Source organism: Myotis nattereri (assembly GCF_964212035.1).
Source record: "Myotis nattereri genome assembly, chromosome: 12".
In the NCBI taxonomy this organism is placed as follows: domain Eukaryota; kingdom Metazoa; phylum Chordata; class Mammalia; order Chiroptera; family Vespertilionidae; genus Myotis; species Myotis nattereri.
Genome location: NC_138087.1, coordinates 80,130,013 through 80,154,209, shown reverse-complemented (window position 1 = coordinate 80,154,209; position 24,197 = coordinate 80,130,013). Strand labels below are relative to the sequence as shown.

Genomic DNA, 24,197 nt, shown 5'->3' with positions numbered 1-24,197 from the left:
GGGCAGGCTCCCGGGGCTCCCGGCAGCATTTTGGCTTCGGCATCTGGTCTCCAGAGCTGCTATTTGTCTGTTGTTTCGAGCCGTCTAGTCGTGGTGGTGGTTATGGCAGCCACAGGAGAGAACGCACCTACCAAGTCCGTCACCAGGCCGGCCTCTCTCCGCTGCCGGAGTCTCCCTGGGAGTGAGCGGCTGCTGCTGACGGATGGTGAGCCCGGGCACCCCAGCTGGGCACCATGGCCTCAGGCTCACCGGCATTAAAAGCCCACGAGGCAAAATCCACACCAGGTGATCTCTCTCTCTCTCTCTCTCTCACTGGTCTAGTGGGCAGTGGTGCTGATGAAGTCGTTAGCTGACATCACCAAGCATTTAAGGGTTTGAAATGAAGGCGGCCCCTGGGGTGCCCTCCTGATGTTGAAGGGTCAGGTCACGCTGGGCTCCATTAGGCACCAGATCCACCGAATTCTTGTCATCTTGGCGGAACCAGGTGCTGATAGGATCACCGTTCAGGCCGTGTGAGCGCAGTGACCTTGTCTTACTCGACACCCTCGGTGTCCAGGAGGCCGAGGCTTCCGAAAGCAAACTGGCCACTTTCACTTTCATTTGCTGCAAAGCGAACCAAGCCAACCCCGCTCCCCAGAACATTGTCATTATCCACAGCTGGAGAGGAGGCTTCCGGTCCGCACGCCCTGCCACGCAGCGAAGGAAGAGCAGGAGAGGGGCTCCGGCAAGTTTCTGCAGAATTTCTCTCTCTCTCTCTCTCTCTCTCTCTCTCTCTCTCTCTCTCTCTCTCTCTCTCTCTCTCTCCTCCCCCCCCCCCGCCCCCGCAAGATAGAAGTGGCAGCATCAGTAAATAAATAAAGGAAGTGGGCAATCTCGCTGACGTTTTCATCAGCCGCTCTCTGTCTGTCTGTGAGCCTTCTGGGGAGCGGAGCGATTGTTTTCATCAGCAGGGTTTGAAGTCTGCCCAGGTTGCCTGCGCCCCGCTGTTCCCAGGATTACCCTGTCGGCTCACAAACACAATACAAATCATCACAGCCCACGGCACCCCCTCAGGAGGCGGCACAGAAGGGACCCGCCCGGCCCATGTTAGCCCTGGAACCATGTCTCTCTCCGCAGTCAAGTAGGACTCGCACGCGCTCCTGGGCTCTGTCGGGGGCTCACCCCCCCACCCCCAGCAGAGCTCTTTCCAGCTCTTCTAGGGACTCTTTCCCTGAGCTCCGTGGGGTCTCACCTCCCAAGGCCCCCTTTGGATTTCCTTGTTAAATGCTCAAGCCAACAGGCCGACCAGAACACCCCCCACGCCCCCAGCGCGTCCTACGTGGGGCTCTGAGGCACTTGGGCCGGAAGCATGTGCTGTTGATACACATCACTTCCCAAAGGCACGGAGTTCCCCACAGACATAGTCTACCTCCCCCAGGCCATGTAGCAGGTGCGTCCGTGTTGCCCACCTGTGCACGCGGCAATGCCTTCCTCTGGAGAACGGCCCGTCTATAACCTTAAAACACAAGTGCCTTCGCCTTGAACTGGAAGATCAATGGGGGTGCTCCTGGAAAGGCCTGGCTGACTACTCACAAGGAAGCAGCCTCCCAGGGGCTCGGTCAAGCGCGTCTTGGCTCCCTCGTTCGGCCAACATTTATTGAGCAACTACTTTATGCCAAGAGCTGTGGGCACTGGGGATAAAAGATGAAGGAGACCTGGCTCCTGCCCACACAGAACCCACACACACAGACATTTCAATGTGCAGGCTAACAGTGGAGAAGGGCCTCCATGGCTCCCCATGACTCTCAGGCTAAAGGTCAGACTCCATAACTGGCCTCCAACAGGGCCCTGCATGATCCCGCCGAGTAGATGCAGCCCCTGCCTCTTCGCATTCGCTCCGGAACCACAGCCAACCACTCCAGACCTCAGTGCCTGGGGTCACCGCACTCCCTCCCGCCCCAGGCTCTCCGCCCTGTCCTTCTCCCCATTCCCTTCCTGGTTAACTCAGATCTCAGCTCCGTTCTCATTTTCTCCAGGAAATCTTCCCTGACCCCCACTCCTCGCCTCGTGAAGTCTCCCAGTTAACTGCACCATGAGCTGCTCTTTCCTCACTGGTATTACATTTGCAAGCCCACGTGTCCTTGGGATTCTTTCATTTTTGTTCATCTGCTTGATTAGACCGTAGGGCTCCACAAGGGCAGGGATCATGTCCGATTTTGCTCACCAACATTTAATCCAGTGCCTGGCACATAAGTGGAAATTCAGTCAATACTAAAGCATTTGTTGACTAAAACAACAGATGGATGGATGGAGAGATGAGTAGATGGACGATGGATGGATGGAAGGAGGGAGGATGGATGGATGGATACATAGATGGTGAGTGGGTGGATGGATGGCCGGATGGATAAATAACTCTGCAGGAAAGGAAAAGTATGGTGTAGGATATGCCCTCCAGGAGTATCTTACAGACGGTCATGCTTAAGGTTTAAATACCAATGACAAGACAAAGGTACCATAGACAGCACATGACTGTTTATTCATGAGTGGGCCACAGAGCTCTAATGCCACATCCATGACCCCATCGATAGAGTGGCCTCAAGTTCAACATGGCGAATGCCACTCCAGGGGTCACCTTGTTATCCTTACCACAACTCATGGACCAGGGACCAGGGCCCACACCCAAAGCAGTCACATGGTGAAGTCCTAACCTCAGGGACCTCCGAAGGTGGCCTGATTTGGCCACAGGGTCATTGCAAAGGCAATTCGTTAAGACGGGGCCATAAAGGAGTAGTCTGGGCCCCTAATCCACTCTGACCTATGACCTTAGAAAAAGGGGGAATTCGGACATAGACACAGATGTAGGGAGAAGGCCGTGTGAACATGAGACTGCCGTCCACAAGCCAAAGGCAGAGCCCGCGACAGGTCCTCCTCACAGCCTCAGAAGGAGCCAGCCCAGCGGCCGGCGCCTCGACCTCCGCCTTCTGGCCACCCAGGCTGTGGTCATTGGTTACGGCGGTCCTAGCCACAAAGCAGCGGGCAAAGTCACTAGCGCTGAGAAGGAGCAGAGGAGTCGCGATGGGATTCGGGTGGGCACCACGGGAATTGCTGGTGGGCAGAGGAGACAGCGGGCAGAAAGCCAGAGCGTTCTCATTGGAAAGGGAGCAGTGGGCGGGCGGAGGGGCATCTCGTCGCATCTCAGGGAAGAAAATGTCTGGCCCCCACGGAAGAGTCAGTCCTGTGCCTGGGGACGCCAGTCCTGAGTCGCCCACATCCGGTCCCGGCTGGCGCCCGCGTCTATGGGCAAATTGCCCCCCAGCCTGGGAACGACTCGGCTGCAGGCCCTGCGCGCGGATAAATTTCATTATCTCGTCAGGCAGCGCTTCTCTACATTTAGACGCATCACCATGTAATGATCACCTTGGCGGATGGGGGTGGTGTCATTGTAGGGAATTATAGTTTGAATCCATCTTCTCCTTCCGTCCCCTCGGCCCTCCCTACATTACTCCCGAGGAAGAGCCCAATTAAAGGCATCTCCACGGCATGATGTAGCCTGCTGTACCGGGCAGCGACGCCTAATGGAGTTTTAATTTCCCCACGGTGAGTCAATATTTGCTCTAAGAAAGAAAAATGTCACCATAAACCGCTGCCCCCACATGAATTTGGAAGCGCAGAGGGCGAGAGAGTCGTCCTTTTCAGGTAAACAGAGACGGAAAGTGGGGATGGGGGGGTCACCCTTCACCAATGAGGCTGCTGATGGCTTTTGCTGCCCCTTCAGACGATGGTGGTTATTAAATATTTTGCGTTGCAAATGCAGAGGACGGTCAGAGACTCGCCCACAGTTTAAAGGGTCTGAAACAAAGTCACTGTACCGTAGAGGAGGAACAATGGACTCCAGCCCGTGAACAACTTGGGGAGGGGGCAGGGAGGGCGGGGCATGGAGTATTAGGCATCCCTGCTTGGAGACCTGGTCTCTGATTCCCCGCAACTAGGGCTGCATGTGGAAACCAAGCCCTACTTTTTAACAAACGTATTGGCCTTCGCTGGATCGCGTGCGGAGATGAGGTGCGGCAGCCCCCGCTCTCCCGTAAGAAGCCTGTCCCAGAATGATGCTGCTCGCTCTGGGGAAAGACAGTTCCATTTCCTGCTCAAAACCGCTGTGAAAAACGTGCCTTGCCAAACGCGCGCTGTATACTGAACTTGTCAAATCCTTTCTCCCGACACAAATAACAGATAGCGGCATGTAAAACAGCTCTGACAAGATAGCAAAGGGAGACAAAGAAATCCACACATTTTGATCCTCTCTGTTTTAGAAGCGGGGCCGGGGCGCGGGAACCGCGTGGGCTAAGGTGCCAGCCCAACAAGTCGCTTCCGAGCGGGTGTTCAATGGGATAATGACCCTGTTGCCAATTAGCGGAACATGACAAAACCTCAACTCTTCCGGCGGCAGAGCTGCCAGGAAGGAGTCCGCCTGAGTGACAAGGCTCTTTATTCCAAAGTTTACGGGGCCACGGCGTGGCTGTAATTACTCGTTCGCACGCAGTGGGAAGTGATTCCTCGCGTGTTTAAAAATAAATAAGGTAAATGATCGCCCTTTCATTAGATCTGTACTCCTATCAGAGCAGTGACTCTTTCTTTCCCATTAAAATTGTTGATTGAAGGCCGTTAGCTGTTTATCAGTTCAAAATCACATCCCTGCTCTCCTAGGGGCTCCCCCCGTGAAACATCACACACCCGGTGCCTAGTTAGCAACAAGAAAAGACCCCCAGCCTGCAGCTTGGGGCAGGGGGGGGGGGGCGGGGGCGGAGAAACGCCAGCAGGAGCCCAGGCGGCACCTTCCCGTCCCGGTCCCCGAGGCACCGCGCGCCTTTGTTCTGCTAAGAAAAATTAACCTCAGTCTCGGCTCCGGGTCTCCAGATTGATTATCATAGTCATTTAAATACTGTAATCTCATTTCCAGCACTGGGATGAGGAGGGGGGCCTGGTGGGGGCGCAGAGCGAGGCGAGTGAGAGAAAGCGGGTTGGGGGGGTGGGGGGAGAAAACAGAATAAATTACGTGACAAAGGGAAGCGGCCTTTCTGCTCACAGAGCCCATCTCGGATCCTTCCACTTGATTGGAAAAGTTGATGAAGTTTAAATGAAGCAGAATTAGAACCTCAGGCCGCTGAGTATTGACGAGGCTGCGGGAGAATGTGCCATTCAACAGCCCTGCTCTCGGCAGAAAGCAGGGCACGGCCTAAACGCTATAATCTTCAATCGCATCTCCCAGCCACACTGACGAGGCAGGGTAATGAGTTGGGCCAGATCAGGCCTGTTGGTTAAAGAAATTAATCCCCGCGGTGCCCGGAGCCGGCTTTGAAGCCTGTTGTGTGGGCCCGGCCCAGGCCATCTAAATGCTAAGTAACCGTGAGGGTGCCGGACTGTGCTTTTCAGGGCTGGCGCTAATCTGATAACAATTTGCTCTCACTGATTAGGGAGGTGGGGCGGCGTGGGGTGGGGGGCGGCGGGAGGAGGGACCCCTTCCCTTTGAAAGGCTGAGGCCACCCCGGTCAGCCTGGGTGGCAGTTTCGCCCCCAGCCCTCCTGGCTCCCCGCCCGCAGATGCACACGTTTTGAATAACCTAAACTCCGGCGCCGTGGGAAACGCATGTCCATGCTCCTCTCGTTATGTCTTGTCTCTTCTTAAAACATATGGGCGGATTCTGTAAGCCGCCCCAACCTGATGCCTTCCTCAAATCCGGCTCCTCCAGTTCCCTCGGAACACCCGAGCTCCAGCACCCAGTGTCGCCCTTGTCTGCCGTTTCTGCATCTGAGAGGACCTCTCTCATCTCCGTCTCCACAGGCTGAGTCCTGCCTGGCTCCCGGCAGCTCCCCGGGGCTTTTCCGGCCACCCCGGCCCCGGCTGTCCCTCACGCTCCAACTCTCCCGCATGTCTGACCCACAGCCTGGCCCCATTGTTTCAGCCTCGTGCGGACCACATCTGCCGGTGTGGGTGTGCGCGGTGCGCGTGCATGTGTGGTGCGCGTGCATGTGTGGTGCGCGTGCATGTGTGGTGCGCGTGCGTGTGTGGTGCGCGTGCGTGTGTGGTGCGTGTGCGTGTGTGGTGCGTGTGTGTGTGTGGTGTGTGTGCATGTGTGGTGCGTGTGCATGTGTGGTGTGTGTGCATGTGTGGTGCGCGTGCATGTGTGGTGTGTGTGTGGTGCGTGTGCATGTGTGGTGCATGTGCATGTGTGGTGTGTGTGCAGCGCGTGCATGTGTGGTGCATGTGCATGTGTGGTGCGTGTGCATGTGTGGTGCGTGTGCATGTGTGGTGTGTGTGTAGCGCGTGCATGTGTGGTGCATGTGCATGTGTGGTGCGTGTGCATGTGTGGTGTGTGTGCATGTGTGGTGCGCGTGCATGTGTGGTGTGTGTGCATGTGTGGTGTGTGTGTGTGGTGTGTGTGCATGTGTGGTGTGTGTGCATGTGTGGTGCGTGTGCATGTGTGGTGTGTGTGCAGCGCGTGCATGTGTGGTGCGTGTGCATGTGTGGTGCGTGTGCATGTGTGGTGCGTGTGCATGTGTGGTGTGTGTGCATGTGTGGTGCGTGTGCATGTGTGGTGTGTGTGCATGTGTGGTGTGTGTGCATGTGTGGTGCGCGTGCATGTGTGGTGTGTGTGCATGTGTGGTGTGTGTGCATGTGTGGTGCGTGTGCGCCCAGGTAGGCTGTAGGCTCCGTGAGAACAGCACGTGCACCTGTGAGGAAGTGGGTGCTTAGAGGGATGGAGTTGAACTGGATTCCTCTCTCCCGTCAGGACCATGGAGTCTCTGGGGCGACAGACAGTGTGGCCCAACCAGTCAGGACCGTGACGCCGTGGCTGCGCACAGGCCCTGCCCTCCGCCATCTCCCCTCTGTGTGACTTTTGAGCGTGTTGCTGAGCCTTTCTGAGCTCAGAACACGGGCTCTGCAGAGCTGAGAGCATGTCTGTGAGAGTCTGGCACTTGGCAGGGACTCAACAAACAGGGCCTGGTGTCACAGAGTTCTTTTGACTCGCACAACGGCTATGGCCTCGAGAGGGCTAGAAGCCTGGCTCCTCCCCGCGTTCGCCAGGTGACTTGTGTAACCTCTCTAAGCCTCAGCGTCCCATCTGTAAAGTGGGAATGACGCTAGTCCCGTCTCCCAGGATTGTTGCAAAGACTTCAGGGGGGTGATGACTACGAAGGGCCAGGCACACAAGGGCTCCACGAAGGGCAGCTGTTCGCTGGTGCAGGGGTGTCCGCTGGCCACAGGGGTCCTCAGCCAGAGCTCCCGGGAAGCCCAGCGTCCCGCCCCCCACCCCCACCCCTGCGACGCGGGAGAAGCCAGGGCCCCGGGAACCTGCCAGGCGGCCTGGGAGGATCCGCCTCGAGAAAGCAAGCCGCTGCCTGAGAGACGGGCCCTCCGATGCCAGACAGACACGCTCCTTCAGAAGGGGAGAGCCGGAAGGAAAGACCCGCTTACACCTCGGCACTTAAGGGGTGGTTGGGAGGCAGCAGGAAGCCCAGCGTGCCCTGAGGGCCCCCCACCCCTAGGAAGCATGCCAGCAGGCTCCCTCTAACCACCTGGTGACAGACTGGGGGCTGGTCTTACTTGCAAAAAGTAAGCAAATCGCAGCCACCCTAACCCATCACGCACGACAGTCCATGGGCCCTGGGACACGCGGCTGGTAGGAAGCTGGGAGGCAGGAGCGCGCCCCGCCCCGCGAGGCGGCCTTGGCGATGGCCTGGTCACACGGCGGTGTCCTGCCGTCGGGCGGGTCCTGTGGGCCCCGTCAGGGCAGGGGGGGGGGCGCTGGCCCCGGGACCGCTGTCGATGTCTCTGGTCTCCCCTACGAAACCTGGCTGCCCTCTGCCCCCCGCGCCAGCCCCTCACTCCCTCACTCCGAGTCTTTGTGTCCGTCTTCGGCTCCCGCCATCTGGTCTGAGACCCGCCGGTGAGCATGGGTCCCGGGCAGACAGCAGTCACCTCATCTGGACTGCTTTGCTGTCTGTTCTTATGCCAGTTTCTACGAGATTGTGAGTCCTTTTGCAGGCAAAGCCTACATCCAGATGGCTTCCCCCGTAGCCTCGGTGCCTAGTTCTGTGCCTGGGACACAGGAGGTGCTCAAAAGGGCCTGCTGACTCCCGCCGCCACGCCCGCACGGTGCTCCCAGAATCCTAGCCGCGTCGGCTCCCACAGAAAACACCTCGCCCAAACCAGACGCCGTGCCCGCGCCCAGGCCAGCGCCGCCCCGGTGCCCCTCCCTCTCCTGTCCACCATGGAGCCAACCGGCCCCACAGCCCGGCCCGGGCTCCTCTCTGTGACGCTCGCCTCGCACCCCCTCTCCTCCACCTGTAATCACTGTGATTATTGGTTTTACTGTGCAGAGCCGGTTCTGCCTTGACCAGCCCACAGACTCTATGGCAGTGGTTCTCAACCATGGCTGCACATTAGAATCATCTGGGAATCTTTTTAAAATCCTGATTCCTGGACCTCATCCTCTGGAAATTCTGTTTCTTTGTTATGGGGTGGGGCCACAGCATTAGTAACAAAGAAACCGAATTTCTGGAGGACGAGGCCCAGGAATCAGGTTTTTAAAAAGATTCCCAGGTGATTCTAATGTGCAGCCCAGGTTGAGAACCACTGCTCTATGGGAACCAATTCTTAAGCCTCTTGTGTTCCCACCAGGACCTTGCACGCTGTGGTGCTCACTGTGGTACATACTCGCTCACTGACCGCGGGGCTCACCACGCTGCCGACATAAATAAATAAATAAACGGCCAGCTCTCTGTCCTTCGTGATCTCTCGGGAGACAGGGGACTGGGACGCAATCCCACATCCTGGGGACACGAGGATGGCAGCTCCATGTGGCAGCAGGGCCCCAAACACTGTGTTCAGTGAAATGGCCAGCGAGCTGCCAGGCCCTCCCTCGTTCCCTGCACTGCAGGGGTTGGGGAGCCCCGTCTCTGTGTGGCTCTCTCTCCGCTGCGCCGACGCAGCTCGGACGCTGTGCTGGTGGCTGCGCGTGGCCGGCCCTGGCAGCGAGCGGGCAGCGAGCGGGCAGCCTTTCACGGACGCCCTCCCCTGGAATGAAAGCTTCGGAGACCCCCTCTCCCTCTTCTGGGCAAACACAAACGATTGTGACCTACACACAGGCGTGCGTCCTGCCGCGCGGGCTCCCTGCTCTCCCCGATGTGCACTGTTTGTCACAGAAAAGCTCAGCGATGCCCTGCGGGCTCATCGCGTGCTCCCTCCGATGGTCGCGGGGGCGTCCTCCCCGCCGTGGGCTGCTAGCGCGGACCTTTTATCTCGTTGACCCACGTCGGTCAGTTTCTTGACCGAAGCACCTTGAGGTGGTTGTGTCTTTACCCTACGGGGGAAATACGGCCGTTTTCTTGGTAAAGGGCATCATTTGCGTCCTGCAAAGCTGTACTGAGTGCCACGGTGACATGTCAGGCGTCAGTGGGGCCCTGGCCACGGAGTGTAATTCCTGGTGTTAAGTCTGAGATGAGTTCATGCTGCAGAAAAACAAGCCAAACCAAACCCTTGGGGCGGGGGCCGGGGACGAGGCTGCGGACCAGCCAGACGGCTCCACGAACCAGCCCTGTGCTCGTTAGCCTCTCCGGCGCGTTACTGAGCCGCACTCTATGGATTGCACGCTTTTTATTTTTTTCAACTACAACGTGGGTGAGGCTGGAGAAAAGCCCTAAGGAAAGCCAGCAAACTTATGGAAGCCATAACCAAGGGGGAGGAAATGGATTCAAAAAGGGAGGAGGGTTTAAAGTAGCCATTCAGTGGGGGCGGGGGCGCAGAAGCAAACAGTGGATAGAGAAGCGATGAAAACTAAAGGTCTCATTTCTACAATCTGTGCCTTAGGTTTTCGAGAGCCCTGGGCCCTGGGTGAAGGAATAATGAATTCTCCGTGCATGTATGTTTTCTGGTTCCGGCTTTCTCAGCTTCGGCACCACTGACATTTGGGTCAGGTGATTCCCTGTCTGAGGGGCGTCCCCGGCTTTAACCACCAGATGCCAGTGGCACCGCCCCCCCTCCCGTGTTGTGATAAAATCTTCAGATGTGGGCAGGTGTTCCCTGGGGAGCAAAACTGCCCCTCAGCTGAGGACCACTGGTCAAATTCTAGAAGAATCTATCATAACTCTATAAGAACTCTATCGTAATCTCTTCCATGAGCGAGAGTCCGTTTCAGTGAGTCTCCATTACCTGGAGAAGTAGGCACTAACGCTTCACAAAGGAGGAACTGAGGCGGAGATTAGGCCACTTGCCCAAGAACCCTCGGGAGAGCTGGCGAGCGGGGTGTTCACCTGTCGCCAGGGCACGCAGGCGCAGGACACGTGCGACGGGGCGGGTGACCGTACTCTTGGACGAGACACCAAGGGGGAAGAGGAAGCGCTGGGCCGCGTGGCTGTCATTACAGTTTTGTTTTCGAAGTTCAGATCTATACATTGACTCACAGTCAGCGGGTGAGAATAAGAAGGTTGTCTTGAGGAATGCAAGTGGAAAGGAATCGTGGGATCCTGGCCATGCAAAATAACAAAGCTGCCCGCTGACCAAGTGCCCTCCGGGCCCGGCACCTGTGCCGTCTCATTCAATCCTCACAACTCTCCCTGGCCGGGGGCCAGCTACCGCCAGCCCATTTTACAGAGAGGAGACTGAGGCTCACAATCGGTGACCTCACAGGTGGCACAGCCAGCAAGTGGCTGAGGCGGCACTGGCCCTCGGGCCTGCGCACTCGACACCTGCCGCCCACACCGCCGCCCCGGCCTTTCTCTCTGGGGGGGGTGGGGGTGGGGGGGCTGCGATGCGATGTTAGATCCGCGCGGGCAGCCAACGTCTCGCTCTGTGTTAGTGGCTGTGGGAAGTCAACAGCCGCGGCCTGGACTCATTTGCACGGTCCTCACTCACAATCAGGCAGGAGCGAGAGGGGAGAGGCGGGGCGACTCACTGAGAAGCCTTTGCAATGGCCCAGGCTGCCCAGCCCCGGTCGCTCCCGGAGGATGTGGCTGCGACTGGAAGGCGGAGGCTTTGATGCCAAAAGAAAGCCAGGACCGAGAGGGAGAGCTGCCAGGATAGATGAACCCTCGCTTTCCCTAAAAAACAAGACCTACCCGCTGGCCGGCCAGCCAGGCGGGGCCATCAGGATGGACAGCCCACCTTTAACCCCCTTCCTCCCGTTCATTTTCCCCCATTACATTGTCACTGAGTGTAAAAGAGCCGGGCAGCCGACCCTGTCTTCTCTTCAAGGGATGACGCTCAGTGTGACGGTCCCAGCGGTGCGCGGAGTCTCGTGCGCTAACTAGAGTTGGGGTGAAGCCTCTGGACACTCGGGATCTGCAGAAGGTGCACCCCAGGGGCTCAGTGTTTCCAGTCCACCGTGACCTGCACCCTGCAACGTCCCAGCCAGGCCTGTGTCTTCACAAAGCCTCCGAGACCTGCTCAGGGCGTCCTCCCCTCCAATCTCAACCCTTCTGGCTCAGGCAGCTCGTTTGAAACCTGCAGGGGGTGCCCATGACATTGCTTTTAGAGTGTGTGTGTGTGTGTGTGTGTGCGTGCGTGTGCACACGTGCATGCACGCCCGGCACACACAGGAATAAGAGCTAACATGCTGCGAGCTTTCTTTAAGGCACATACATATGCACTGTATATGTGCATGCAATGTACAGGCACATGCTCCATCTCCCCAGCTAAACAGTTAACTCCTTGTGGGCAGGGGCTGAGTGCTGAACTTGGTTCTATGCCCCCAAGGAAGCCTGGGAAGGTGCTGGGCGCTTAGTAAACACTCAATAAATATTTCTTAGCTGCCAACAGTCCCCGAGAAATGAGTAGAAGTCATTTTGGAAGGCGCGCTGAGTGAAACGATGTGGGAATCAGGTTCACTGGTCAACAGCTGACCGCCTGCTGTACTGCGTGCCCAGTCTGGGTTGCCACGAATTCATTAGCGTGTCGTGGGCAGAAAAGCATGCGACGGGGAGTCGGGGGCCAGAATCTCATCCCACCTTGTGACCGGTCAGCATGGCGCCCGGGACACGTCTCCTCCCCTTCCCGGGCCTTCCTCTCCTCAGAAAAAGGAATCGACTAGCTGTCTGCCAGCCCTCCGACATGGCTAGATGACTCTATTTCCCAAGGGCACGCACTTCCTATTTGTGACACAAACCCCCACAGAAAACAAAATCATCAATAAGTTATGGGGAAAACCGGGTGCCGTGATCATTTGCACTGTCTAAGGGGGCTCGATGCAACCAATTCCCCCTGTACACGGCTGCCTCTCCGGGGCGACAGAAGATTCCAGGCTGTCAGGGAGCAAACCAAGCCGTCTCTCCCGGAACTGGATTGACAGGCACCGCTGAGCTGCGGGGCCCGTGTGCGCTGACAGGCCCTGCGCGATGGAAGGCGACTGCGGCGGCGGGTGTTGAGGTGCAGAACTCTGGGGAGGGGAGAGGCAAGCCCGGAGAGTCGCCTGTGCAGGAGAACTGGCTAACAGCACATCGCTTTAGACAACAGAGCAGAAGCTCTTTCTGATGGGAAATATTTCCGTGTTTTGGGGACCACATGAAACACCCGCTTGGATAAGCCAGTCCTGCTAGTAACCTGGCTGGCTTGGTTTTAAACGAGGCAGAGCCTTGTCGAGCACTTGGAGATGCAATGCGGGCGTGAGTTTCTCCCTTTTCGCCTGGTTACTGGGCATCTTGCAGGCCTGTTCTTCTTCTTTCTTCTTTTAACCCTCACCTGAGAATATTTTCCCATTGATTTTTAGAGAGAGTGGAAAAGAGACAGGAAGACAGAGAGCAATATTGATGTGAGAGAGACACATTGATTGGCTGCCTCCTGCATGCGCCCTGACCAGGGCCCAGGCCAGGGCGGGGGGCTGCAACTGAGGTACGTGCCCTTGACCAGAATCAAACCCGCAGGTCCACGCTCTATCCACTGGGCCAAACCGGCCAGGGCCTGCAGGCCTGTTCTTGACAGACTGATGTGCGTCGTCCTGGTAAATCCGAGCCTGTGAAACAGCAGCGCTGGTTTGATCAGGTGGTGTGCGTGTGAAATGAAAGCAAGCCTGGCTCTGTTCACCGGAGAACGCAGCCCGGGCAACAGCCCCGGAGGGTGGCGTGAGTGCCGAACCTCAGGGGCTGAATCCTTCCATAGAGACGTGGCCTTCAGGTTCAGACTTAGAACCAAAATGCGCTCACACCCTGCATGCCACCATGAGGGGCCCCCAGCCGGGCCCCCAAAGAAACGTGAGCAGCCGATTATTTTTAAAGATTTCTAAAAGGCTCCACAATCTTGAGTACTTTCAATCTTCTTCTTTTCTGGAAAGTCAAAACCCCAAAGGTTGTCTGTAATTTAAATTTGTATATAGGAAGCTGTTTGGAGTGGTGGTCATGCTGAGCCGGGAGCCGGAACGTGGCTTCTACCGCAGGCTCCGCGCTGCCAGCGCCCGGCAGAGTCGCCGCAGTGGCCACAGTGCCACTTGCAGGAGGGGCTGCCAAAGGTGGCGGCCAGGGCTCCTTCTCCCCCTCAGGCCTCCCAGCTGATGTGGGCCTGGCTTGGGTGGAGAGCCGCGGGGCGCGTTAGCACTGGCGTGTGGACATCATCAGAACTACGACAGGAAGGACCCACAGCCCATCGGGAACTGGAGGAGGAAGGAGAAGGGAAGGCCCGCTGGCTCCAGCCGCCCTGGCTGGGGAGGAGCCGGAGCAGTGAGAGCGCACACAGTCTGTCCCCCCACACACACTCACCCCTACCCCTGTCACAGGGACGCAGCCACCGCCCGCCAGGGCAGTCCTGCGCTGCATCTCACGCCCTGAAGACAAGCCTCTGGCCATCAGTCAGACATCTGCAATCCCCAACCTAAACGCAGGTGCACAGAGCGCGGTGGGATCTGTCCTGGAAGCCAGGCAGCTGGTGCCACCCAGAGGCCAAACGCTGTCCTCAAACTGGACCGAGGCCAGCACCAGGAGAAAAGGAAGGATATTTGATTTACATACGTATGCAGGGTGTGCAGAAGTAGGTTTACAGTTGTGAGTACACGAAACAGAGTTTATCCTTGTGTTATTTATTAATTAGTGTGTTATTTTCTATAGGAGCAGCTATAAACCTAGTTTTGCCCACCCCTGTATTATATTATGTATGTAGTCTGTATATATACACATGTCTGTGTAGATGTGTACATAATGTATGTATATGTCTAATGTATGTATGTATATACTAGAGGCTCGGTGCACGAATTCGTGCACAGGTGGGGTCCCTCAGCCTGGCTGGCAATTGGGGCCAATTGGGGCCATCTTGCCCAGTCCCAATCAGGGCTGATTGGGCCCGGCTGGCAGGGGGCGCAAGGAGGGTAGAGAAACTACAGGAGGTTGGCTGTGGGAGTGCACTGGCCACCAGAGGGCAGCTCCTGCGTTGAGCATCTGCCCTCTGGTGGTTAGTGCGTGTCATAGCGACCGGTTGACAGGTCATTTGGTTGACTGGTCTTAATGGTCGCTTAGGCTTTTATATATATAGATGTGTGTATATGGCATCACACATGACTGACTCACCATGGAGAACAGTAACTCCAAAACGCCGGTTCATATGCAGGTAAGAAAACCCCAGAGTGACTACCCGGGCAATAGTGATGACCTAACACTGAAGTGGCTGATCAGAGTTGGGGGACTTGATTCTCCCCTTGATCCCAGAATGATGAACCCCATCTGTCTGGCCCATCTGCCCGCTCAGAGTGGCTCTGTCGCCTAGAAATAAGTGAAGGGTCTTGTTCTGCTTTGGTGTGTGAGGGAAGGTGCCCGACAAGCTGCTTCCCGGGGTGGGGAGCCAGGCACACGGCGAGGGGAGGCAAGAGGAGAGTTCAGACTAACCAAGCCACTCAGCGAGTTCCTCGCGATGTTTAGAAACCCCAGGCTCCCTGGACCCCCAAACAAGACCACCAACAAAAGCCTCTAGTCTAGGCTCCAAGCAGGCCTAGAGCTCAGATAACTAATCCTTACTGAATCCATGGTTGCCACGGAGCCTTTCACCGCCCAGAGCTGGGAAATGCGCATTTTTAAAGGCACACTGCCCTCCAGCGGCGCCAGGTAAATCTGCTACTGACCGCTTCCCACAGCCAAACCTCAAATGGACTTTGCCTGGGGCCCTGGGAAAGCGTGGGGTGTTGGTTGATCACCAGCCCCGAAAGGAGATTAAACGAGGGGAGGTGCAGTGCAAGGGGCGGCGATCTGGTTAGAAACCTCGGGTCCCTCCCTCCTGGCGGTCGGGCCTCCCAGGGCCCAGATTCGCGCTGTTTCTTAGTGTCGCACCTCCGATCAGAGTTCGATGGAGTGGAGGTTACCGTGAGAAGCGGTGCTCCCATGGGAGGCAGCAGCCGGTGGGCAGGGGCAGGAGGGGTGGCGGGTGGTGGGTCAGGTCACTGTCTGGGTGCCTGAGACCTGCCGCCCGTGGGCCCCGCGCAGGCTCCCTGTAAATAGCAGCAGCCAGCATTGCGGGCTCACCGCGTGGAGGGGGCTGTGCCAGGGGTCCCGCGGGGTCACCCCGTTCAGTCTTCCCCATCGCTCCCCTTAATGAGCGCCCTTATCACCCCACTTTGAGGATGAGGAAGCTGAGGCCAGAGACGATGCCACCTGTGACCGCATGGGGGTCCGATGCCACCTGTGACCGCATGGGGGTCCGGGTCTGCCTGGACCAGAGCGGGAGCTCCCAGCGCTGCGCTGGGACCTGGGCCGTGGGGTCAGGGCTGGTCGCGGGCACCCCCGGACGAATGGGCGCTCAGCGAGGGGCGAGCTCGAAAGGGCTCTCACCTTGACGATGAGCGGGTTCTGAAACATGGAATCCCGCACGACCCCCAGCCTCTCGTTCTCCATGCCCGGCCGGATGTCGGCCACGGTCAGGGGCCGCCGCGGGGGCGGGCAGATCTGGCTGACCGAGCGGCGCACCGGCTTCTTCGTCCATCGCAGGGGGTCCTGGCGGGAGCTCTTGGCCTCTGGCATCCTGGGGGTCGCGGGGAGTCGACCCGGGGCTGGACCCGGTGCCCTTCCCAGCTCGGGGCCCAGAGCGGAGCTCCGGGGAGCCCACCACTTGGACCCTACCACTTGGACCGCGGGGTGGGCCCCAGACTCCGGGCTCCCTCCGGAGCGGGGTGCACCTCCCTCGGAAGCCCCCTCGTTTCAAGGAGACCTAACGGCCCTTACAGGTCCCTCTGGTTCCTCGGAGCACCTTCCAGGAGCCGTGCTGCGGATCCGGGAAGGAGAGAAAGTCAAGACCACCCCTTAGGGAAGAATGGAATGGCCTGTCTCCATGACGACGGGACGCCAACGGTTCTACGTGGACCTTGTTTGTTTCAGGAAACTATTGGCGGCCATCAAAGTGGACGTTTTCAGATTTTTTTTCTTAAATAGACGTGAGAAAACCCCAAGAATAATGACCACTGGTGTTAAAAAGTGACAGGCTCTAGAGGGCCATTTAGTTTCCCAAGTCCGTCTCTCACCACGCGCGGGATAGAGCCCACATGTGTCACTCAGTGTTTCAGGGTGAGCTAGGCATCCGCACTCCAGGCCTGATGTTCCTGCTAACCCACTGGCTGACCGCAAACTAGTCGGCCTCTAGGATCCTCAGTGTTTATCTTCTGTGAAGAAGGTAGGGAGGACAGTCTAGAGTTAAATGAGACCAGTGGTCCCCAACGTTGTGCAACAGAACGAAGGGAAGTTGAAAAGAGACTCACTGAGCCAGAATATCTGGAAATGGGATCTGGGAATCTGCATTTTAAAATACCTCCTCCCTTCCTTCGGATCCCGCCCCCCCCCCCCCCTCCGGCCCCCCTCCGGAAAAGGTTCCAAGCTGCGGAAAAGTTGGAAGAAGAGTACAATGAAAACCCATGCAGATTCCACCTGGATTCACCAGCCTTTAGTATTTACATTTACTGTCTCACTGTGTGTCTCACACACACACACACACACACACACACACACACACACTACTGAATTATTTTGAAAATATCTGCAGACAGTGTTACATTTGACCCAAAACACTTCAGCACGTATCTGCCAAGAACAAAGAGGTTCTCATACGTAACTCTAATGTCATTACCAGGACTTTATTGTGATACTGCAATGGGGCCTCGTATGCAGCCCACATGCAAAGTGGGATCTGCACTTTCTCCTAGCCGCCCGGGGGGCTGGTGCCGTGTTTTGGGGACACTAACCTGGAGGCCCTCTAGTTTGTCTTCTAGTTCCAACCTTTAGTGGGTTTATCCCCCCCCCCCCCCATTATCACCGTTAACTGCTCAAATATCCATGAGGCTCAGGGTAGGCAGTTCACCACGGACCTGCACTTCACGGCTTACGTGCCAACAGTGGACACCACCAGCATTATTCCCAGAGCAGACAGGCTTCCACTGCTCATCCAGGGCCGGGAGCAGCCCTGGGGTGGCGACATGTGGGTGGGTCTGATGTGTGCGGGGTTTCTCCAGACTGCTTCACTTCCTGACTTTCACAGAAATGCAGGCTGTGCATTTCCCCATCAAAGCCGCTTGGCAGCTCACCCTGAGGTCAGGTGGTGCCACGAGAGGCAGGAGAGGAGCCATGTAAGTCCTCTTGGACAAGTTACACTAAAGCCCTAGTTTCTCACCCGCAAGGTGAGGCCAGTGATACCTAACGAAGATAACACAGGATTGAACGAGAAAACAGGTGCCCACGTGGTTGTTCACTATGCAATAAGGCTGAAACTTTGGTGGTGCGTATGTACTGGTGAACTTGCTAGTCTGGGTAAAGCGTTACTTTTCATCCCAGCTAAGTTTCTTGGGGACTCAGTTGAAATGGGAGGACCGGGATAGGTCTGGAAGGCTCTTTCTGCCTCATCTAAGCTTGCCGTGCAGCAGACCCTGCCCCAGCCCGCCCCTGCCTATGGCCGACCTCATACCACTCTCCCCTCCACTCCCTGTGGCCCAGCTGCCGGGCCTTCACCCAGCTCCTCCCGCAGCCAGGTCCAGGGTCTTTGTGTTTGCCTCCAGCCTGGGGCGATCGATGGGAGAGCCTTCATTCAGAGCCTTCCCTCCCATCTCAGTAGCACGCCCTGTCCCCGCTCCCTCCGTCGCGTCACTGCTTCATGCTCCTTCCAGGGCACCGTGAAGCTGTCTTGGTTGCTGTGTTTATCTGTCTCCCTCAGGTTAGGACCCTCACCATCTTCACGCAGAAATCACTACTAAATGGGATGCAGGCGTGAGCTAGCCAGCCCAGGGAGAACGGGGTCCCACTTTCTCAGTTTCAGGATTCCGCTCTAGCCTACCCCTTCCCCTCCCCCACCCCCCCCCCACCCCCGGAACAAAACGGGCAGAAACCACGCCTCCGTCCCAGTGCCAGTCCAGCTGCCAGCAAGTCAGCGTGGCAGCGGGGTGCCTAGCGGACCGGAAGTGACGCGGTCCACTTCCGCTTCCACAGCAGCAGCACTTCCGGGTCGGAAGAAACGCGGCGGCGCTCTCGGACTGCAGGTAGGAAGCGGATTTTGTTCCGCGTTTTTTAGGCGTGCGTGTAGACACCGAGCGGCGGTGGTCGTTGGTCGGGGAGGCGCCCGCGGCCGGGCCCCCGGGGTGCGCGTGGCGCCCGTTTCTCCGCGGCCGCTGCGGGCCCCTTCGCGCGGGAACCCTGGGGTCTGTGCGCAAAGGGGGCCGAGTGCCCTCGGGGCAGCTCCCCTTCCTGCCCGGCGCGCCCCGCCCAGAGCCCTGCACGGCGGCGGGGGGTCGGGGCCGGGAGCTCGCAGAAGCGGAGATGAACGCGAGTCCGTTCGTTCCGGAGGCATCGAGCGCTGGCGCCAGGGCAGGGGCCCCAGCGGAGCCGAGGTCGCCGGGAAGCCGCTGGGTTGTTGGGAAGCACTGCGGGACCGGGAGCGGGTCCGGGTGAAGCGCTGAGAGGCCCTCCTGAGTGACTGGCAGACTTTAGACCCGTCTTAGCTCAGCAGGGAAGGCGGAGGAAGCGCACCCCTGGGAGAAGGCGCCGCCTTTGCAGAGCCCGCGGATGAACGGGAAGGAAAGGAGGGAGAGAGCTGGAGAGGTGGGCGGGCCGGCCTAGATCCTGAAGGACGTGGCAGGTCTGGAAAGTTTGGGGACTTGATCTTAAGAATAACGGGAAACCTTAACGTGGTTCTAGCTGGAAGGGACTATTATTTAAAAGGTGTTGAACTCAAGCAACCAGAAGGAGAAACTTGGGTATTTACACGAAAGAAAGAAAGGGGTGGAAAGTAGAAGAATGTTTAGTGGCATCACCTGCTCTGTGCATTGTTCGGAAGAGGCCTGGAAGATGGGCCAGGAAGGCGCCTGTGGACTGTAGGGCTCAGGGTCCTGGCCCTCTTGCCCGAGCAAGCTCAGGAGTAGGAGGGTGGAAGCGACAAAGATGTGCGCTGAGAAGTGGATGGAAGGTGAGGAAACGGAGAGAGCAGTTTCTCTCAAGAGATGCTGCTGTGAGGGGAGGAAAGAGATGGACTTCAGGGTGAGAGGATGGGTGCATCCTTTTACCTCTCCTTCCAACTCCAATCCTCCTATATAATAAAAGGCTAATACGCAAATCGACCAAACACCAGAGCTACCGGTCGCTATGACGCGCACTGACCACCAGAGGGCAGACGCTCAACGCAGGAGCTGCCCCCTTGTGCTCAGTGTGCTCCCACAGGGGGAGCGCCGCTGGCAAGTGCAGTGGCGGTAGCGGGAACCTCTCCTGCCTCCGCAGCAGCGCTAAGGATGTCCGACTGCCAGCTTAGGCCTGCTCCCCGGGGAGCAGGCCTAAGCCTGCAGTCGGACATCCCCTGAGGGCTCTAGGACTGCAAGAGGACACAGGCCAGGTTGAGGCACCCCCCCCTCAAGTGCACAAATTTCGTGCACCGAGCCTCTAGTTAAGAAATAAAAGATTACAGCCATAAGAGAAACTGGCTCTGTACTTGTCCCAGATCCCTGAATTTGCCAGTTGCAACCCCCATACCTGTGTTCACAGTTTTACTGCATATGTATGCATTGAGAAAAGATATATAAAACTGTTTGTGGATTTTAGACTCAATATATGTGATATCATAATGTGTATGCTTTTGACCAGGGAAAGCTTAACTGAAGCAGTGATATTCTAGGCGAGCTCTGGGGATGGAAGGAGGCAGGGGCCGGGGAGGCTGCGGAGAATGTTCCAGACACAGGGAACCGGGTGCTATCAGACTTTGAGCCAAGGGGAGATGGCAGGTTTGCGGGATCAGGAAAGGGCATGTGAGGCTGGAGCACAGAGTTGGAAGGAGAGGTAAAAGGTGACGCTGTGGGGAGCAGGGCCTGGCCGTGCGGCAGTGGGAGCAGGCAGAAGGGGGTACCGTGAGCCTCCTGAGCGTGTAGAATAGCATGCAATGGATAGTCATGATTCCAGCTTGTCACTTGCCGTACAGTTTCATTTTCTGTGATGGTTTTTTTCTCCTGAGGCTAATGTTTAAGATGCTTTGCAAATAAGCCACTGTTGTCAAGTTTCCCTCTAGGAGTAAAATGGAAGGCGAATTGAGCGGATTGGACATCCACACTCCGGTTTTTGACAAGAAAAAGAAAAAATACTCTGTAGATAAGGAAAGACATCGGATGCATGCCCATGGAAGTTTCAGAGACGCCCCCCTTGCAAGCGAACACTCGCACAAAACGAAGAAGAAGAAAAAGAGGAAGGACCACCAGCGCCTCGCCTCTTCTCCTCTGGAAACATCGGAACTCTGCGAGGAGGCTGCGCAGGCCCCTTCTCCAGCCAAAAAGAGGAGAAAGAAGAGTGCTTTGGGGATACAGGACGGAACAGGCGTGTATGTCATGGTGGATAAAGAAAACATCGAGAACATGCCCAAGAATTTTAGACGGGATGTTGACATCGTTTATATTGACATGAGCAGGGAACAGGAGTCGCCCAGAGAGCCCGAAGCAGGCGAGTCGCCTGCAGTTACTAAGCGACGGGAAGAGCCGTGCAGGAAAGTTAGGGAGAAAAAGAAAAAGAAGCGTCGGCGGGAAGCTGCGTCCTGCGATGCTGCGCTGGGGGTGCCAGGCCCGGGCGCCAGCGTCCTGCCCCAGCCGGAGTCCCCGCTTTCTGCGGGCCTGGGAGGCCCCGGCACACAGCTGCCAGGCGCCGCTCATGAAAAGAAGCCTGAGAAAAGAAAGAGGAAGATTTCACACCACCAGGGATGTGAGAGTCCCGAGGCCGTGAACTCCGAGGGGGCACAGGTGGTCCATGGCGCGGGGACTGCAGAAGGCAGGAGGGAGCCCTGCAGGTTGAAGAAAAGGGCCAAGAAAAGGAGGCGGAGGGCTCCTGTTGAAAGGGCTCTCTCGGGGCTCCCCACCAGCTTGGAGGACCCGCTGCTTGACTCCCTGGGAGGTAATGCTTCCTCCATTGAGGAAAGTGCGACCCCCCGGCCCCGAGAGGAGGAAGACCAGGCGTGTTCGGAGGAGGCGCCGAGGTAACGCGGCCACTGTGCCTTCCGAGGGTGCCCATCCTCTCCTGGGTCCAGGGCCTCTGTTAGCACGTCCACATGAATGCCAGGGCTCCTAGAGGCAGGACACGTGCTGCTCAGCCGTGTGACTCACAGGTAGCTTCCTTCCTTCACATGTAACGAACGGTCAGTTAGGTTAGATTGCGCTGGGAACTGTTCCAGCCTGAAATTCTGTAACTAACTCTAACGCATTGACAGCCCCAAATCACCTTTGTTTGCACGTAGATAGAGGAAAGGAAGGGATGACCCATAATGTTACCGGGCAAGGAAAAACTTGAATTAGGGTCTAAGAAAAGAAATGTTAATACTGGTTATATAATTATCATTTGAGGGTAGTGTCAAATGAATAAAAGCAGGGATTTTTCTTTCTTTTAACCACTTTGTTGATCAGTTTCTGGGACTTGGGACAGATTCCCCCAGCCCCCAGTTTTTACTCAGTGGCTTTCTTACATTTGTTAGGTTGTCCTGGCTTCACCAGCTCCACCACAGTGACATGGGAGAGCCCACCTCGGTGGTGCTGATAATGCGGCAGCAATGCTCCAGGACTATGGTTCTTTTTCTTTTTTAAATATGTTTTTATTGCTTTTAGAGAGAGGAAGGGAGAGGGATAGAGAGTTAGAAACATTGATGAGAAGCATCATGCAGCTGCCTCCTGCACGCCCCCTACTGGGGACTGAGCCCGCCACCCGGGCCTGTGCCCTGACTGGGAATCAGACCAGTTACCTCTTGGTTCAGGGGTGGGCGCTCGATCACTGAGCCACACCAGCTGGACTAGGACTTTGGTTCTTAACTCATATTGGGCCGTGTGCCCTTTGAAGGCTGTTGACCCTTAGGCAAATGCACACCATTTTCTCCCAGTTTCCTGTCCGAGTAGTTAGTTGATACAGTTGGACATATGAAAAGGAGATTGGAACATCTGGCAGAGAGTTTGGGGATGACTTAGTTAGTGATCGATACATAAAAAACCAAGCAAAGGGGAAATGTGACCACATTACTGACCACAGCAAAAATAACTGTAACCACGGAGACCCTGGATCATTGAACTAACAACCATTATTATAAAACTTAACATTGCAAGGGTTGGGGAGAGGCATCTCGGGTGTCCATGGGGGTAGAGCAGGGCCTAGCCTGTTAGGAAGTAAATAAAACAATAATTGGGAAACAGGACTCTAAGAAGTAATCTCTGGTGGAAACGGCTTAGGGTGCCACGTCTGCCTCGGAGGCCCCTCAGGGATGAATCCAAGTGAGCAGTTACCCCGAGAGCCCGGACACCCCCCCACTGAACCACCTCTTGTCCAAGTGAGTCATTTCAGGAAAAGAATTTTAAAACTAGAGCCCAGCCGGTGTGGCTCAGCAGTTGAGCATCAACCCAGGAATCAGGAGGTTGCTGGTTCGATTCCCAGTCAGGGCACATGCCCGCGTTGCAGGCTCAATGCCCAGTAGGGGGCGTGCAGGAGGCAGCAGATGGATGATGTTCCCCTCTCATCGGTGTTTCTGTCTCTCTATACCTCTCCCTTCTCTCTGTAAAAATCAAAAGCATTTAAAAAAGAAAAGTAAAAGCTAAGTGATGTCTCAATGCTAATCAATCCAATTTCCCTCTTAGGTTAGAACCTCCCGACGAAGAAAGCAATTTGGATTCGGCCCAAGATGCCGAAGCGCGGTCTCTGTCCGAAGGCTTGGGAGACGCGGACGATGCAGACGTGGACCTGGCCTCCGCTGTGAGGCAGCTCCGGGAGTTCATCCCCGGCATCGGGGCGAGGGCCGCCACCACGATTAAGCGCATGTACCGGGATGACTTGGGCCGGTTCCAGGAGTTCAAGGCGCAGGGTGAGCTGTGGCACCTCAGTGCTGCCGAACGTCCAGAGCCCCCCTAGCGGCTTCTGTGAGCAGCTCAGGTTTACAGAGTCACCATGACCTCCTCCAGCTACGGCAGCTGTATCTCCATCCAGAATTGCTTTTTTAAATTGAATTTGCCAGGGTCACCTTGATAAATAAAACTATATAGGTTTCAAGTGTGCTTGATAGTACATCATCCACCCAGAATTGTTGTCTGAGCTGTGAAACCAGCGAAGTGCACAGGTTTCCCCTTTGCCCAGCCGGCCAGAGAGGCAAGGAGGACTGGGCTGTCACCCCCAGACCAGGTCAATCCTGAAGGAAGGGGAGGAGGAGGAGGAGCCTAACTGGTTGTGGCCTGGGAAGGATACGGAAGTGAAAGAACACTAGCTCATCAGCTTCCAGGAGGTGTCATTTCTTTCCCTGAGATACTAACTTGAGGGTGAGCTGGGGGAGTGGGCTGGGGCCAGACAAGCGGACTTGGTCTCCTTGATCTCTGTGTTACCAGCGCCTCCAGGAAGCCACCTGGATTTAAGAATAAAGTGCAGATGTAAGGCCAGTGCTAAAATGAGCAGTGTTTACCGAGTGCCTGGTGTGAGGCCAGTACCGCTGGCCAGTGAGGAAGAGGGGGGCCTTATGGACACAATCACATGGATAAATTAAGTGAGAAAAACATAATTTATAGAGCAGTGTCTATAGAATGATCCCATTTTATTTGTATACCAGAGGCCTGTTGCACGAAATTCGTGCAAGAGTCGGCCTTCCTTCCCCTGGCTGCCGGCACCAGCTTCCTGCTGGCACCCGGGACCCAGGCTTCCCTCACAGCCCTGGCTTCGTCCAGTAGGTCATCTGGAAGGACGTCTGGTCTAATTGGCATATTACACTTTTATTATTATAGATTCTGTGCTGAAATT

The 24,197-nt window shown here is 56.6% G+C and overlaps 2 protein-coding genes across 2 annotated transcripts in view; one reads left to right on the top strand and one right to left on the bottom strand.

The window, feature by feature from the left end:
- The window catches only part of CFAP77 (cilia and flagella associated protein 77), an 87,275-nt gene extending 71,208 nt beyond the window's left edge, over positions 1 to 16,067 (bottom strand). Inside the window, exon 1 of the mRNA XM_081103294.1 lies at positions 15,774 to 16,067. Within this exon, the coding sequence (XP_080959420.1) occupies positions 15,774 to 15,962 (189 nt within the window). The 5' untranslated portion in view covers positions 15,963 to 16,067. The remainder of the gene's footprint in view (positions 1 to 15,773) is intronic.
- Positions 1 to 24,197, top strand: part of TTF1 (transcription termination factor 1) — a 49,368-nt gene that overhangs the window by 14,050 nt on the left and 11,121 nt on the right. The window contains exons 2-3 of the mRNA XM_081103293.1: positions 20,467 to 21,417; positions 23,054 to 23,277. Of these exons, the coding sequence (XP_080959419.1) occupies positions 20,467 to 21,417; positions 23,054 to 23,277 (1,175 nt within the window). The remainder of the gene's footprint in view (positions 1 to 20,466; positions 21,418 to 23,053; positions 23,278 to 24,197) is intronic.